Source organism: Dendrobium catenatum, unplaced genomic scaffold (genome assembly GCF_001605985.2).
Source record: "Dendrobium catenatum unplaced genomic scaffold, ASM160598v2 fragScaff_scaffold_151, whole genome shotgun sequence".
NCBI classification, from domain to species: Eukaryota; Viridiplantae; Streptophyta; class Magnoliopsida; order Asparagales; family Orchidaceae; genus Dendrobium; species Dendrobium catenatum.
The window spans coordinates 221,311-239,968 of record NW_021318613.1 but is presented as its reverse complement, the minus strand read 5'-3'; the positions used below and the strand labels follow the sequence as shown (position 1 = coordinate 239,968).

The 18,658-nt window shown below is 33.6% G+C and overlaps 1 protein-coding gene across 3 annotated transcripts in view; it reads left to right on the top strand.

The window, feature by feature from the left end:
• The first annotated feature begins 957 nt into the window (after positions 1-957).
• LOC110113120 (nuclear export mediator factor NEMF) overlaps positions 958-18,658 on the top strand; it is a 60,828-nt gene continuing 43,127 nt past the window's right edge. Inside the window, exons 1-5 of one of the 3 annotated variants that reach the window (XR_002305110.2) lie at positions 958-1,276; positions 3,776-3,888; positions 3,964-4,060; positions 4,692-4,816; positions 12,277-12,811. Coding sequence is in view for 2 of the 3 variants with exons in the window: in XM_020845553.2 (XP_020701212.1) it covers positions 1,172-1,276; positions 3,776-3,888; positions 3,964-4,060; positions 4,692-4,816; positions 12,277-12,811 (975 nt within the window). In the remaining variant the exon portion in view is untranslated. The remainder of the gene's footprint in view (positions 1,277-3,775; positions 3,889-3,963; positions 4,061-4,691; positions 4,817-12,276; positions 12,812-18,658) is intronic. The other 2 variants (XM_020845553.2, XM_020845552.2) reach the window with 2 other exon arrangements.

The following is an 18,658-nucleotide window of genomic DNA, read 5'->3' as shown; positions in this document are numbered from 1 at the left end:
ATTTATATAATTAATCTGATATTTATATTAATTTTAGAAAATATAACATAATTGAAGAAAACTAATATTATTTGAGAGTAATTCTAATATGTGCTTCAATATTGGATGTGTATGCATAATGATATGTAATTTTCATGATAAATAGCTAAATTTTTAATAATAAAAAGCATGTATCATTTGATTTGGTTGTTCGTGGATGGAATACTCTTTGATATTTGTTTATTGATGGTTCGAGGTTGACAATCATCGGAAATGGAGAAGATGCCAAAAAGAAGTAAGGTCGAGCAACTCACATGATTGAAATATTGTATAGCCGTTCAAAGAGAATTCCAAATCTATTTATTTAAGGGTTGTTTGGTTGGATTACATAAGAGTGTAAATTATTTTAAATGCAAAGGTTTTGAAAATTTTGGTGTTTGGTTGGATGAAAAAAAAAAATAGTATAAACCATTATAGTTCATTTTTTAGGTAAACCAAATTCATCCAATTTTGAACAGGAACGATTTACATCGTAAACAAGCTCATTTGACCACCGCCAATAGCTGCCGATCACCTCCACCCGCCTTCGCCAGTCACCGTCACCTGCTGCTGGCCACCACCATTGCTGCCACTCACTGCTGATCACCACCATCATCACCTACCTGTCGCTAGAACTTGCCCACCAGCCACCACCCTGGCCGCCCTTCAGCCACCATCGCCTCCTATGTTGCCACCTACCACCCGCCACCTGCCACCGACTATTACACTCATTCAAACAACTTTAAAATACTCTTCATACATTATAGTTCTTTTTTAGCCAATCAAACAATGCTTAAAGTATTATGTTTTGATTCGACTTTTAGGCATATTCAATTTAAATACAAATAATGGAGTCTTATACAATTTCAGAATTTCTATTATTTTAGGCTCTATAAAGTCAAATTTATGCATATAAACGACCGAAGATAAAATTTGGGTTTCGCGTTTTTGTTCTAAAAAATATTGATTCAATTGTCTTCATATTCTCGCATTGCACAAAGAGAAATGTGTTTGAGTTTGATCTATTCTCCTCCCCAAAGACACTCGCAACGCTCGAACCAATTTCTGCTCGGTTAGAATTCCATCAGTGGTTAAAGGGACCGGGGATTGTGGAAACAAAGCAAAGGGAAACAGAGGAATCTGAGGAACGAAGATGGTGAAGGTTAGAATGAACACGGCTGACGTGGCCGCTGAGGTGAAGTGCCTAAGAAGACTCATAGGGATGCGATGCGCAAACGTTTACGACATCTCTCCCAAAGTATTGCCTCCCTTCAGAACCCTAATCCTAACTTGCCGACTTATTTTTTGTCCAACCATTATTTTAACTTGATTCTTATATCACAATTGATTTATCCTTCAGAACCCTAATCCTAACTGACTTAAGGTGAAAGTTAGCTACTGGGAATCAAATATGCAATACGTTAAGTTGACTGAAGTCCATCGTATAATAAATCTTATGCTCGAACAAGAAAGAGGAGTGTAATTTGGCATGCCTTTGTTAGCATAGATCCGTGCATGATCGTTTTCCTTAACGTAGCTTAACCATTTTTGCCAACTTTCCAAGGTGTTGATATAGAAAACTAAGCAAGTTATTGTCCTGTAGTCTAACTCCTAGGCCATATTGGGCAACTACATGGACTTATTGTTGAAACAATAGAACTCAAATTGAAAAATTAATATCGAGAAGCATGGAAGGGTTGGAAAGTAGCTAATAAAAGTGGAGGCATGCTCCTATTGTAGTCTATATCATTAATGAGTTGAAAGAGAATGATAGGATTGTTTGAACATGAATTTGTGCATGGCTAGAGAGAAATATCAGTTAAAAGAGAAAAATTAACTGCTTTTCAATTTTTGTAGTTCATGTAAATGACCAAGTGAATGTTTATGTAGCTTTTCAAGAAATTTTTGCATTGTTGTTTACTGAAGTATGGATGTCTAACAGTTGTTCTGATCTCTTGTTGCATATTTTATAATTGTTGTGTAAGAAGTGTTTTGGCACTTTTCATATTTTGGCTACTGGCCTAGTATTTTGAAAGGCAATGCCTTACCACAGATATTTATTAAGGTTGCTTTTGGCTTTTGTGTGGCTTTGCATGCCAAGTTATGTTCAAACAAATGGAAAAGGGAGTTGCAATGTGGGTTGTTCTTTTACTAGTTATGAATTCCAACTTTGTTTTCTAAATGATAGTTGTTTGTTGAATATAGGGAGTTTGCTAGGGGTGTAAGTGAGCTGAGCTGGCTCATGAGCCGGCTCAAGCTCGTCTCATTTATGGGCTCACGATCCGAGCTTATCGAGCTCACGAGTCGAGCTCGAGCTAGAAATCGAGTAAATGAGCTTGAGTTCGAGCTTGATTAGGCTCGGCTCACGAGCTTGCGAGCCAGCTTGAAATTATTAAATTTAAACATTTTAAAAAATTAATAATAAATGTTATATAAATCCTGCTGTAGTTTCAGAGTTCCTGCGTGTATTTTGAGAATTTTCAAATCTCGTGCATGTATTTAAAAGTCATCTCTTTCTCTCTCTTCTCTTCTCTTCTCTTCTCTCTAACAGACTTCAGCAGTTCAATAAATGCTGAAGTAAAATATTCATTTATTATCGCTTAATAATAAATGCGGCCCAATACCTCTCTCTCCCTCCCCCTTTCTCTCATGCTGCTGTTTTAAAAGATTGCGGCGGAGGCTCGACAAGTTTAGAATGCAAACCAGATAGCGCCGTAGGCTTGACAAGCAGCTCGAGCTCATTTATAGTGGGACGAGCTTGAGTTCGAGCTCGCTTTCTAACTGACAAGCTTAGCTCAATAGTGCTAAAACTCGACTCGACTCGTTTACACCTCTAAAGTTGGCTGCTTGCTTCCCCTTTGTTTTTAACTTGATCTATGTTGTTTTACACAATAGTACAACATTCAGGATTATCATTAACAACCTAATTTTAGAGCTTGGAAAATTTGTCTTTGATTTGCCAAAACCTTGAATAATGGTAGAAATAAGTCAAACATGAGCAAGCTGGCACTTGTTTGAGCTTTATTCAAGTTTTCAAAATCCTATTTGTCTTCAGATTTTGTTTTAAAATTATTCATGATCATTCTCTCAAACTCTTCTTTTTGTCTTCTTGAAGCTTACGTCTAGCTTGTGTGGAACTTGCTAAGGTTAATTAGTTGAACTTGAGCTGTTTTAAAGCATGATGTGAAATTTATAAGTTCAAGATAAAGCTATTATTTGAGCAATGCACTTTATAAACAAAATTGACTTATTTTAAAATATCCCTTGTTTCTATCACTTGGGAAAAACATGAATGCGTTTGCATACCCACATGTGCACCCTTGTGAACATTTGTGCACCCTTGTGAACATTGCCCATTGTTATCTCATCTTTGTAATATTGTTTGTGGCTAGTTCATGAAGGAAGATAGGTTATCACATTTGTTTGCAATCAATTTTAGTCATTTACTTCAAATCTTCTTTGCTCATTTCTCCTGGATCCACTTTGCTTTATGAACCTGGCAATTGTGAGCTCTTCTAGGGCTATTTAGCTATGTATAATATACTTTCAGTTTGCCCCTCAAATAATATAATTTGCTTTACTTATGTGAATTGAAAAGCATATGCCATTTATGTTGTTCATTTTACTAATTGTTCTAACAATCTTAACTCCCAAGTCATTGCTGTTATCAACTTGTTTCTGAATTGCTTATGAATTGTCATAACCTTCTATCTTGCACTAATGGTATCCTAACAAGCATTCGCTCCTGCTTCAACAGACTTATCTTTTCAAGTTGATGAATAGCAGCGGAATTACTGAGTCTGGGGAGAGTGAGAAGGTTTTGCTGCTGATGGAAAGTGGTGTTAGGTTGCACACAACTGAATATGTGAGGTATATATATATAAGTTCTCATGAATTTCAAATTCAATGTCCTTTTCTAATTCTTATAATTTCTGCTTAATGTAGGGACAAAAATACAACTCCTTCCGGATTTACTCTTAAATTACGTAAGCATATTCGAACAAGAAGGCTTGAAGACGTCCGCCAACTTGGATATGATAGGGTACACGTGAAAAAGATACCTTCCCCCAATATTGCGAATGAATCAATGCACGAAATAATTTATACTCTCTATCAGAGTTCTTGTGTTTGACATGTCTTGTTATAATTGCATTATGTTTTCTCTATTTGTTATCTGAACTTTGCATTATATCAACCCAACAACTTGCACTATATCAACCCAACAACTTGCACATGATTGTTAAAGGATATTCTTAACTGTATCACATAATCGTATGGAAGCATATCGTCCACATCAATTTCGATTTATATACTCTATATTTGCAAAAAGATCTAATTTAAAACAATTTTTTTTAGTTGTATAAACTTTTTTTTTTACTTTTTATTTGCATTCTCATTGCCTTCTACTGTAGGATAGTAATTTATATGCAAAGGTGTCATATTATGATGTGAACGTGACAATTAGCATCTTTAGGTTGGTCTAACTGGAATGTTTGTGCGTTTATTTATTTTTAATTGTGGGGGAGGAGCTTGCATACACTGGTAGAGTGATTATTTGTTGGTAGTGGGCTATTTGAGCCTACATACCTAATATTTATTGTTAACATTTTTTTATCTTATGGGATTCTTAGTGACTAGCACTGATCTTTTTGCATTTTGTTTTGCTCGAGCAGATCATTCTTTTCCAGTTTGGATTGGGTGGTAATGCTCACTATATTATTTTGGAGTTATATGCCCAAGGAAATATCCTTTTAACAGACTCCGAGTTTACTGTCATGACACTTCTACGATCACATAGGTTTGTTGTTATATCCCCTGGTTTAACTATAATCTAATTTGATTTTTTTTGCTATTTTGCATTGTGGTTTTCTTATATGCCTTTGCTTATGCTATAAAGAGTATAAACTTTGTACATTTGAAATTTTTTGACTTCTTTCATGTTGATTTATAACCAGGGGAATTGGAATTGGATTTTGATTTTGATTTTCTTTTTAGATTTATCAAGATGGAAATGTTTTTGATTTTTCAATTGAAAACCTTTTGATTTTCTTGTTTCTAAAATTTCCCCAAAAATCATCATTCAAGTTAGTTAGTCATTTGCAACATCCTATTATAACTTATATTGTCGTATACTTGTATAACTTATCAACTTATAGTGGACGCTAGTGCACTAAAGTATTTTGCTTATTTTGTTTATAAAGAAATTAAGCATAAGAATTGCATTCTTACCTACGCTCTTTCGAAACTGCCATAGGGAAAGTAAATAGAAGAGAGGAAATTATTCATTTTTCTATTACATCCCTTAGTTTACATTCTTTATTCCTTTTATATTAAATCATATTAGCCTTCAATTACGTTCTTTAAAATAGAAAACAAAATAATAGAAATAAATGATCATGCTAATTAATCAGGGTGCCTAATTTGTTTAGCATATTGAAATTTCAACACTCTCCTTGATAGATGCTTATTATTCTCAGATTGAAACTAGTTTCTTCAAAAGTTACCCGAGGAAGGGTTTTAATGAGAATGTTTGCGATTTGATGGCGAGTTGGAATATGCTGAGGGATATATTTCCACCATATATATTTCGACCATCTATCTTTTCCTTGCAATATGTTTTATCTGGTCATGATGCACAAATTTTTTAGTAATATTTATATAGCTTGATTATCACATGATATAGCTTCATTGTCTCTTCTAATTCTGTTCTAATGATATGAACAATTAATTAAGAAGTCTTCTTAACTACGTTATCTTACATATTCCATGGCATTGCTGTAAACTTATCTTCTACACTGCTTTAGGCAACCACAAATTGCTTTTTATTGCAACATGTAACTGAATTTCCCCATACAAATTCACAATATCCTTGAGGTATCCTGAGGTAGACTTGCAATCCATAGTTGAGCCTACCCAATCAACATCAATGAAAATCTCAATCTTTCTATCCGTAAAAAGTCTCTTGAGTTTTCTCATTTCTTTTACAAAGTCTCCTATGTAAAATGCTATTAACTTGTGCAATCAGGACTATAGATTTACCTTCAAGTGATCTTTTGTCATAGAGATTGAAATTGTATGTATCCATAAAAATTGAGCAATTAGGTGAGTCTGTCAAATCAATCTCCTCATTGATATCACATCAATCCATATCCAACATATTTTTCTTTGGTAGTGTTAATGTATCAGGAGAACACGCTTATGAAGAGAAGCAAAGCATAATGGTTGTGAAGCTTCTTTGGAGGGTGGGAAGCATGGAGAATCTATTTGCTTTGTTTTGAAATAGCTAATTACAACGGTGTTTGCACCATTGTTTCAAACATTCATTAATTAAAGATTTAGGTAACATTAAGTACTTCTTAGAGATGGATGTGAGCATAGCTCGAAAACTTATTTCATTTAAACTAGACCTGACATTTGATTTCATGTGAGCATAGCCAACCAATTCTTGAAATTTTGCTGCTCAAGAACACATGGGTGCTATTTTTTTTTTTTTTTTTTAAATCTTGAGCCACTTAAAAATGACTCTAGGAAAGGAATTCTTCTTCTTCAAGAAAATTACCAACGGAACATTGAAGCTTTTATTGATGTAGATTAGGTTGGATCAATAACTGAATGTAGACTCATTTCTAGTTATTCATATAAAGCATTCTCGTGACTTAAGAAGCAGAAAGCAACCTATTGTTGTTAAATGTAATGCAAATATGATTTTGGGCTATAACATATGGTATTTGTGAAGGAATATGTTTAAATAGACTTTTTAACGAGCTCTTTATTCTTGGAAGTTAACATATCAACTTTTTGTGCGAAAGTCAAGTTGCAGTTAACATTGCTAAGAACTCAGTTTACCATGATTGGACAAAGCATATTGAATTTGCTTCATCAAAGAAAAAATTGACAATAGTATAATTTCTCTACTTTACGGTTCACCTTTGGCTATTGGTTGGGAGCTTTGGCTACCATCTAAGAGGTGTTGAGTTTGAGTCTTGCATATGTGATGTGTGTGTGAGTTTGCCTTAATTGTTCCGTCCCAAAAAAAATGGCGGCCTTTCGATCGCCCGATTAGGAGAGTGGATTTGACTTATGTTAAAAAAGATAGAGGTAGATCTAAAAGACTTGGTTAGAAAATATTAGAAATGACCTTTCTTTATCAGATTTAAATGAGAATTTGACTCTTAACAGGACACAATGGAGAAAAATGATTCATGTACCCGACCCTATGTAGTGGGATAAAAGCTTGATGTTGTTGTTGTTGTACAGTCCACCATATCTTGAACTTACTGACATCCTAATCAAAGCCCTTTGAAGGGCCCAATTTAATAGCTTAATGTCCAAGCTAGGAATGATGCATATTTATGATGATTTAAAAGACTTGGTTAGAAAATATTAGAAATGACATTTCTTTATCAGATTTAAATGAGAATTTGACTCTTAACATAATACAATGGAGAAAAATGATTCATGTACCCGACCTTACGTAGTGAGATAAAAGCTTGATGTTGTTGTTGTTGTACAGTCCATCATATCTTCAACTTGCTGACATCCTAATCAAAGCCCTTTGAAGGGCCCAATTTAATAGCTTAATGTCCAAGCTAGGAATGATGCATATTTATGATCCAAGTTGAGGGGTAGCGTTGTAAATTTGATCCTTATGGGTAAATTGACATAACATAGAATCTAGAAAAGTTTCATCTAACTTTGCTCCTGTTCCAGTCTAAAAAATTGGATTATTCAATATGTGGCTTATAATTTCATTTGGAAGTTATTGTATACATCATTCTCGAATATTTCTACAAGGAAAGCATTATATATATTGCGAGTTTTTTTCTTGGTTGCATACATGATCTGCTTGGTTTTAAGTTTTTGTATTTCTTTGCATTTATTGAAAATAACTTGTTATTTATTTTCTAATGTTGTTTGTTAAGTTATTTCTAATTTTTTTGCAATAGTTTACTCAACATTGAATTAGAAGAAAAAAATACTTCTTACATATTTTGTTCTCTGCTTTTCCTAAAAAATCCCATGTTTTGTTCTTTGAAGTGCTTCAATCTCTTCCCTGATAGAGGTTTTTCATTTAAGAATTTTGATTGCCTGGAGATTTGACTTTGGAACATGTATTTGATTTTAAGTGCTAACAAATGTACAGAAGCTGGGTGAAATACTTCATAAGATACTAAGTTACAATAGGGTGATTAGTGCAATATATCACTTATTTTCTTAAAACAACTAGCCTGAAAAGTTCATTATTAATTAATCAATTATTCGTGAGCTCAGTGGAGGTATTTTCTTAAATTTTTAATGGAGTCTAGGCTCAGATTGGACTATTTCCTTGCGCAAGGCTTGATGGGTGCTTCAGTCATATTTTTCTTCTTTTCTTTCTAGAGTAAACAATCATCTCATGATTTTTTAGGTATTGATAGACTAGGTGATGAGAGGTGCTCTTCTAGATTATTAGGAAGAACGGGACTCGATTATTCATGAAATTCACAAAGATTAAGAAAAAAATTAGCACTGTAGTTTAGACCAAGGGCGATTTTTAAGGAGTCTATGCCTGCTCAAAAGGTGTAATAAAATGTTATGGAATGAAAAGATTTTTGGTTTCTCCCTCTCTAGTCTCTCTTCTTCCCCTTCTTATTCTTTAAGGAGTCTACGCCTACTTAAAAGGTGCCTTCCCCTTCTTGATGTAGATCAACAAGCATTACAAATGGTGCTCTCGATGAGATCAAACTCACATATCCACCTCCTATCTCGGTCAGCCAGCAGTCTCCACCACAGGCCCACTTCTTTCAACCTCTAGCCACCTTTCTCTTCCACCGAAACCCACATTTTTCACCTCCTATCCCTGCAGGCCATCAGTTTCCACCGCAGCCAGCCTTTTTTTCCTCTACAGCCAGCATCCATGCTGCTTTCCACTTCACCAGGAGCAGCCTGCCTTCAGACACTGTTATTTTTCTCAAGAACTGCTCTTCATTTCAACTCAAAATCTGCCGTCAGCTGCTGCTCTCCAAAGAATCTGCCACCTACCTTCCTTTTTCAGCATCAACTATCAAATGGTGCTCTTGTTGCATTAAATTGTTTCTTGACACCACAACATTCCTTCTTCTCCACAGTTCTTGCCTCCACGCCAGCAGCAGCCATTGGTTTTTCGGCATCAGCGAACACCAAATTCTGCTCAGCAACCAGTACTTCAGCCTCTTCTTCCAGAATTCAGTTGCCACCAGTCACAATACAAGCAGCTTCTCAAAATTTCTGCTGTTTTTCAGCTTCTGCACCCAGATTCAGCACCTTTTTAGATTTTGCACCTGCAAGAACTTCAAAAACAGCCCTTCAATCACTACTTTTTCAGATTCTGCAAGAACCTGTTCTTCAGCCGCTTACTCTCCCCTGCAAGCTCCAATTGATATCAGCTGGCCACGAACCTAGTTATTTAGCTTCTTGCCATGGAATAGTTACCTTTTGTTCTTTTCACTGCCGCCAGTCATTTAAGTACAGTCATTCAACCACAACCTTACTTCCAAACGTCAGCTGCATTCATTATTACATCAGGTTAAGGTTCTTTTTATCAAGAACCACATCTTTTATTCATTTTCAGCAGCCACCAAAGAACTCTCAACATGAGAAACTTTGATTTGGCAGAAGCCATCCGGGCAATGCAAACAAATCAATAATTACAATTCTCTGAAATATAAAAATTTCTACAATAAGTCGATGTTTAATTTGTTTCCATTGGCTCATCCCTTCAACAAATTCATGCTTTCATGAATTCCTTAGACAAGAAAATTGATAGTTTGTGTATTGACCGTCCACATACTTCACTCTATCAAGATACTTCCTCTTCTGCCGGCATATTTGGTTCCACCTGCTGAATCCCTTCTCCACAATCTCCACCTCCTACTAATTTCTCATTTCTTACATATTATCTACCATTATCCAGTTCCACCTTACTCAAACAGTCTCAACATTGTTTCAGCCACCACAAGGTTTATCTCAACCTCATATCATTGATTAATGTATTTATCTTCCATCCTTATGTCAATTAGTTAACATATGTCCTTATCATTCTCCATATTTTCAAAAGGATGTTAATGGTACTTGGCATGCTTGCATTAACTCTAGACCCCTTAATATACTCAATATTAAAGTTAAATTTACTATTCCAATAGTACATGAATTTTTAGATGAATTACATAGAGCGTTTTTTTTTTCAAATTTCATTTTCATTTTGCCTCTCAAGATTCATTTTAAAGATGTTCATCAAACAATTCATGATGGTCACTATGAATTCCTCATGTTTTTTCTCCTTCTACATTTGTACAACTTCGCGGTCAAGTTTTCTTGCAATGGAAATTAAATTTCCAGATGATGTCACATGGAAAAATTTTGTAGCCCTCTCTTCATCTTTTTCTTCTCTCAACTTTGAGAACAATGTTGTTTTCAATTGCGATGGGAGTTTTATACATCAACAATATATCTTTAGCTAAGTAAAGTACAAAATAAATGGTCTATACATATTTAATAAGCACTTGTTTATTTCTTGTATTATATTACGTTTATGTTAGGTAGACCAGTTCTATATCGTAAACTTAGTCTATATTGTAAACTTTGTTTACCCAAGCATTTTAAATACCCCTCCTATTATAATAAAATGTTATGAAATGAAAAGATTTATGGTTTCTCCCTCTCTAATCTCTCTTCTTACTCGTCTTCATCTTGAAGGATTCCATGCCTACTCAAAAAGTGCCTTTCGCTTCTTGATGTAGATCAAGAAGCATAACACAAATCGACCTTTAGTAATATTCTCTAAATAAGAAACCACATAATAGATATAAAGAAGGCAAGTACTTATCGTAGTTAATCCATTTACCTAATATGGTCATCATATTCGAATTTTGATAGTATGAAATGCCCATGTTCCTTTTTCAATATGAGTTTTTGAAGACGACAGTACTCTAACTTTCTAGATAGAATTCTATTTGTAAATAAGTTAGAGAATTGAAGGATCATGTACCTTTTAGATGGAATTCTGGCTGGCAATGAGTTGGAAAAATTGAAGGATTATATAATGATTACATAAAGCTGAAATCTGTTATAACCTTAACCTTCTAGTTGAACTTAAGATATCCTGAAGACGTCGGAGATTAAACATAAAGCTAAAATGCACCTTATTTCTTTTTATATTTTTAAACTTTTTTTTTTAATATAGCTTGTTGCCACGGTGCAATGCATGCCACCCCATCCTCTTTTCTTTCTTCTGTTGCCACAGCTCAAGTATGGAAGGAGGTTCACTTCCACAACATAGGAGAAGGGAGATGTTAGAGCCTAAATTTTGAGATATACTGCTTAATGAGGGAGCCGAGATCTATAGTTTGCAGCTTTTCATTAGATAATGTAGTTACATTACATTAAATGAAAATCTCATCTAGAAATGTTAATTCTCTACATTTTAGAAATTCAAACATAAGTTTCTCTAGATTTTCCTGAATGCTTGCTCTCATAGAATTCTCTTGTTGACGATAAATCTTTTGGTTTGGCCCTAATAGAGATGGGTGGGATTTGTGAGATATCATGGGGCAAGTGTTAATTTTTCCAAGCACATTTAAAAGTGGAAAACAACGTAACGGGGCATTGAAATATGTATTTGGATAGAATAACGGGGAATGAAACTCAAGATATACAAAAAAATGCCATCTTATGTTCAGAAACAAAATCTGTAATGCGATTATTTAAATAGAGTATATATTGTATTTACCTAATCTATCTTGTGTTCATCCTGATGCACATTATAAGCCATGCCAAAAAAGGAATACATTTGCTTCACTTATGGGACTGAAGGTCCAAGGAAATTGTTCAACAAACAATTGATTTGAAAAACATTTTTAGAAATTCAAATTGTATGTTTTAAGCTTCTGGGAGAATGACGTAACTAAGAAAGGTTTTACTTAAGCCTCAAATGTGGATGTCACTTTTATCAGGAATTATTGTTGGGGCATCTTGGACTGAAATGATCTTCTTACCATATTCGCTTTGCATGGTGGAAATTATTAATTTGCAATTCCCTAGCCATGCTGAACAGAGCTTATTAGCAGAGCAAGCATTTCTTTGTAGAAAATTGCCTGATTGTCCTACTGTGTTTGAGATTCTTGTCAGTGCTGTGATATTGTTGTGAAATAGAGCCATTTGCTGAGTTAACATCACAAGTCATATTTTCTCTCAATGGTAGAAATACCAGCTTTTTATTGTTACACATGATATTTACCTCAGAGATGATGATAAGGGACTGGCAATCATGTCACGCCACCGCTATCCGATTGAAGCTTGCCGTGTTTTTGAGAGGACTGACTTCACGAAATTAAAAGCGTCTCTTACTCTCTGTAAATCATCAGATGGTGCTGAAGAATCTGACTTTACTGGAGGTGGTGCAGACTCATCTAATTTGTCAGAGCAGGTTAAGAATAATAACACCTGTAATGTATCAGGAAAGAGCAAGAAAGCTAATGATGGTGCTCGATCTAACAAGACTTCTTTGAAAGCAATTCTTGGTGAAGCATTAAGCTATGGTCCTGCGTTGGCTGAGCATATCATATTGGATGCTGGTCTTTCACCAAGTATGAAGGTTGGCGATGGCAGTAAAATTGATGAGGGAACAGTTGATATTTTGGGGCAAGCTGTCACAAGGTTTGAAGATTGGCTACAGGATGTTATATCTGGTGCAAAAGTGCCGGAAGGTTATATTTTAATGCAGAATAAAATTTCTGATAAGAAGGGATCTACAAATCAGGAGTCTGCTGTGGACAAGGTAGTTCAAATTTTTTTTTTTTCAGTTACACGAGTAATACGAATGGAAATCACTCAATATTGATATTCTTTAAGTAACTTATATAATTTTGAAGTTATGATGATCGTATTACATGAACTAGTTTTATGTTAAATTGTTTTTGCATGCTGTGGTTGCATATTCCAACTCCCCATATTTTCTTTTTCCTCTTTGAGAAATACTCAGTTTTACCTGCTCCTTGCTAAATGTACTTTGGATTGAACATTTTGCCTTTTTTATTCTGATGAATTATTTTCTTCACTATACCTATGCAATGCAACACATGGACTCAAACATAGACTCATGACGAAAATCAAAGTCCAAACTAAACCCAGATCAAATCAATTCATGAATTTTAATGTATTTTTTTGTTTTTCTAGGCTTATTTTTATTTAAATTAGGCAAAAATTATCCATGTTAAGGCTCTAGTTTTTAATTTTGAATTAGATGATAGTATTTACATTAAATTTGAATTAGATTATATGATTAATTTTGAATTTAAATTGTAAAACCGATTTATATGAACAGTTGAGGGATTTTTTTCATAATGGTGAATCACAATTGAAAATTTTCTCTTAAATCATCCATTATAATTCTCTCTTTTCTCCTAACTAGCTGAACCGTCCGTCTCTCTTGAAAAAAAGTTAATCTTTTTCTTCTTCTCACGCCCTTGATCTAATTGAAAGAATCACGCTTCTTTAGGCAGATTTTGCTCCTTTCTCTCAGTTTCTACAATCAACTCAAAGAGATAACCTCCTCAGAGATCTTTATCGGCAAGGTCTCCACCAATTTGGTATCAAAGTTGAAATTATGAAAGTAATTTCTAATTTAGTTCAATGTCACTGCCATCATTAATTTTTCCTACCTCTTAGCCATCTAAAATGAATCATCTCCGTCCTTTCCCAGAGCGAGCCCGCACCTCTTCTTCCTAAGCCAACCTGCTGAACCCCAACTCAACCGCTCTTCTTCCTAAACATTAAATAAAGAAACCGTTTTCATAATTCAGAATTGCTCCTCAGAGATCTGTATCGACAAGGTCCTCACCAATTTGGTATCAAAGTTGAAATTATGAAAGTAATTTCTCATTTAGTTCAATGTCACTGCCATCATTAATTTCTCCTACCTCTTAGCCATCCAAAATGAATCATCTCCGTCCTTTCCCAGAGCCAGCCCGCACAACTCCAACCCAGCGCCTCTTCTTCCTAAGCCAGCCTTCTGAAGCCCAACCCAACTGCTCTTCTTCCTAAACATTAAAAAAAGAAACCCTTTTCGGACTTCAGAATTGCTCCCCTTCCATTCTACAATCCAACTGAAATCAGAAACTCTAAAATCTAAAATATAATCTTAAAATCTTAGCCAAAATTCTTTGAGGCTCAAATCAATTTGGAAGACTAATGCAATCAATCAGGATAGGACAAATTGGGTGGAGAGAAAGATTTGTGTTGATAAAGTTCATTGGTGGACCTCACATGTATAACATTGCTTGTTAGTGGAGGTTCAATCTTGTTCAGTGGTAATGTTTGATCTCTATCTAACTCGAAAAATTTTAATTCTATGAGACATTTTACTTAAATTTGCATCGACATCCTACTAAGAATACCATACATTAGCAGTTGTTTACCAAGCATCAATCTACTTAACTCCTCCAAAAGTCTTGAAATTGCCAACTGTTTTAAACGAAAGTTTATTGTCAATTGTCTTATAATTCAAGCATGTTATGAGCTTAATTTAAAACTAGCAATTTATGTGAATAGAAACTATCAACTAATTTCATGATTTTTTTAACAATTTGTAATCTATATTGGCATACTTGCGTCGTGGCATTTTATTTTTAGATTCCTTTCTATACCTATCATAATTATATGTATTTATCTATCTCATAATATAAATTTATTACTTATTCATTATATTGCGTGTAAATAATTAAAAAATGCGTTACATGTGTGGGTCTCCGGAAATATAGTGCTAGCATCATAGAATGCAAAGGATACGATTGCACTATCCCATAGGACAAAACGATCACAAACGTTTACACTCTACATGAGCAGGCCTATAGAAGAGTAGATACAATTATATATATGATCATCCATAGAAAATAGTTGCTTTCTCTTACACATTTTGATGTATAATTATATATATATAATTCGATAGTTACGAGATTTCCCCCATTCAATACTTCAACTTAAGTGGGGTTTATTTGATGTGGGCGTCGGTTTCGCACGGAAGCATGCTTCCATGGTTAATTACATCTTAGGCCTTGACCTAAGAATACTCTCGATTAGGGATGATATTTTATCTCTTCTTGGTTTGGTGCATAGCGGGATTCCTAGGTTCTTCTAATTCAAAGGTGATAAATTCTTCTCTTCATCTTTAGTGAGGGTTTTATTTATTTTTTAAATGTATGAAGATTTGATTAAAAATTTGAGTTTAGAAGACTAAAGATTGATTTATTATTTCAGGAGAAATTATAGATCTAGAATTTATTTAGGATTTAGAGAAGACACACTGAGGGGTGCATAATCTAGATTTATGTTTGTCTTAAGTGGACAGTCAGCTAGCATTCTAGAAATCAATCAACGCCTTATTCATGCAATATAGGGTGGCTCTATCTTAGAGTCAAGGATTTTAATTTGAAAATTTAAATCAGGGATATACAAAATATGCAAATGAATTTACCTAGTGTCATTATTTATGATGATTTATGGAGCAAATACATAAAGAAAAATCTTTTATTCATTTATTTATAAAATATAAATACAACCCGGGTCTGCAAGAAAATTAGGTGGTCAAACTCCATCGAAACAAATCTGGTTTTCTACCTCTATGAAATATAGGTTTAAATATACTTGCTTATCATCTTTTGACTTCGGGCCTTCTATAGAATTTCAAAAGAGAACATCCCTTAAGGAAGAGGGGATTATCTTTTGGGGTCCTATATGTATATGTATAAGAAAATATTTTTAAACATTTACAACTCAATGAATATATATACAATTCAATCTAGTTACATTCTAGACACTTTATATTTACGTTTGACTCTTGTATATACATTTGCACTTACGTACATTCCGCTTCACTTACTTTTTACAAGGAAGCCTAGATATATTCTACTTTGCTCTTCTTTTTGCATTAAAGAAAGATATTATAAATATGTACATGCAATGCATGTATAATATAACATTCAGAGTGAATAAAATAAACAAACACACTAAGGATACCTTACAGAAAAATATATCCACATAAAACTAAACACGCTACGACTCAGTCTAAAATTAGAGTAAGTGGCCCTAACAAATAAATTCAAGTGTGTGAAAAATGTCATGTGCTGTTGATATGTCCTAGGATATATGATATTTAAATTATTTAAGTTTGAATTTATGTATTGGTTATAGGCCAATGAAGATTTTAATTTAAATTTAAGCTTTAATATTTTAAAATTATATTAATGTCTTTGAGACTTATTATTGATTTATTAGGCGACTTAAGATACAGGCCTTATAAATCCAATATATGTATGCTCTCTAAAAGGAATAAAGTATAATATATGAAGGGTTCAAATGTCTAAATGTTTTTTTATTGATTCGGATGAATGTTTATTTAAATTGAATATTTATCACCTTTGTTAAACCAGGGTAATGAGATTTATTTCACTCTCATTGGGGCTAAATTAATAGCTTTGTGGGCCGGGTTACCCAACAATTACCTATTTATTTAAGTTTGATTATTGGTTAGTGATTAGCTAAATTTTTGGTGATTTATTGAATTGTCACATTTATTCAAATATTTAATTAATTAAGTTTGACCAAACTGTCTTTTTAATTTACATTGGATTATGCAAATATTATATTCTCTTATAAATATTAGACTTAATGAATTATTTAAAGATCCTCCAATCCAATACATATGTATCTTCTAAGTAGAGTTAAATATAATGCATAAAGGTTCTTGATTTATTTAAAATTTATTAGAGACTTATAAATTTTAATATTTTATTTGAATGTTTAATTAATTTATCATGATTATTTAAGTTACATTATTGAATTTTATTTGGAATTTTCTTTTTAATTTATTTAATTTAGATTTATTTCATGTCATTTATTTGAACTTAATTTGTTTAATTTATTTATGTTTGATTATTCAATTTTATTTTTATTAATATATTAGTTTTACTTTATTTATTTAGAATTATACACATTATGGTTTATGAAAATTGAAAGGAGAAAATTCTAAATGTCGGTAATAAATCAGTACTACGTGTCCCTACACTTGACATTAATGAGTAAAGTCTTACTCACTAGCGAGTTACCGGGTTCGAAAAATTAAATGCGAGGTTTCTACAAGAACCTAAGATTTATGGAATCCTATTCACATGCAATACTTTGCAGACATAGGGGCCCTAAGTTTTAGATAGTTTACCGCATCAGAGCAAGTCAATGATGCGATCGATTTGCTCTCGTCTTGCAAAAGGCGAGATGGAGGGAGGAGGCCCGAGCTCGCTATATAAGTATTTCCTCGCAAATAAGACGAAGAGAGAGGTATGTGTCAGAATTTAGTGAATTGTAATTTCTAAATGTATATTTGCATATAAAATTTATGGTGATACTTAAGAATCATTATACACATAAACATAAGATATTGCTTCAAGTTCTTCCTTTCATGAATTATGAATACATGCAACTTAACATAGAAATTCATTTACATAGATCAATGTTTAAAATTGCGTAATCGGGTATTGAGACATTTTTTGTTCGTGAAGTGAGGCGTAAGCCTCAAAATCAAAAAATGACGTAAACATAAAATGATAAATTTTGTATATACTAATAAGTAAATAATATATAAAATATAAAAATGCTACTTACCATATCTTTGAGGATAAATAGCAATGACATATCACTTAAGAACTCATAAATCATCAACATTGTCATCAGTCATCACCATGGGGGTCTTCATTTGAATCATCCTAGTTGTGATGGATGTTGATGCTTTAAGACCATCAAAGAAATAAACTTTTAAATCTTCATCTTGTAATTCAGACAGCATTACTTCAACTTCATCATCTACAAACTACTCATCTTTAGATGCCACATCCTCGCAAAGCAAATGATATTCATCACCCATTAATCTTTTTTTCTTCAAATTCCTATCTCTGAGTCTCCTATTGTATATAATGTACGCCAGTGAATTCATCCTCAATGTCAACAAGCGATTTCTCCTCGTTGTATGACTTGGTTGTAGGTAATCCAATTTCTTTCACAGCTAGATGAAGCATGCCCAAAACTTTCACAGCAAAATGCTACAATTCTGGAGTCCCATCACCAAATTGAATCCACCACTCTACTAATATTTATATAAGAGAGTTTAATTAGTTTGAAAAAATAATTTTTAAATAAACGTTTAAACATTAAATAAAATCACCTGGAGATCGTTTGACAATTGTATCATTTGCTTGTTGTAATCCAAAAAAGCCTTCTTTGTTCCTAAATTGTACTAATTGCATGTCAGCATTTGATCTTTCAGTTGCATCACTTATTAGCCGATCCATGCAATGATACACTCCCAACTTTATTTCAGTTTTTGTAGACTTGTTCTCTGCATATTGATACTAGGGTTTAGGTAATAGCCAGTTGCCTGCAAGTGCCGGTGAAGATGTAGCTCCCACCTATCATTAATAATATTCTAAATTTTCCTAAAGCTTCCCTCATTGCCTCCTAAGTTGGAGGCAATCATCTCTTTGGCTTCATCAATGACATTGTAGATGAAACCCATTGTAGGCTTCTTCTCAGCATTCACTATCCTTAAAACATGAACTAAAAGTTTAGTGGTTGTAAT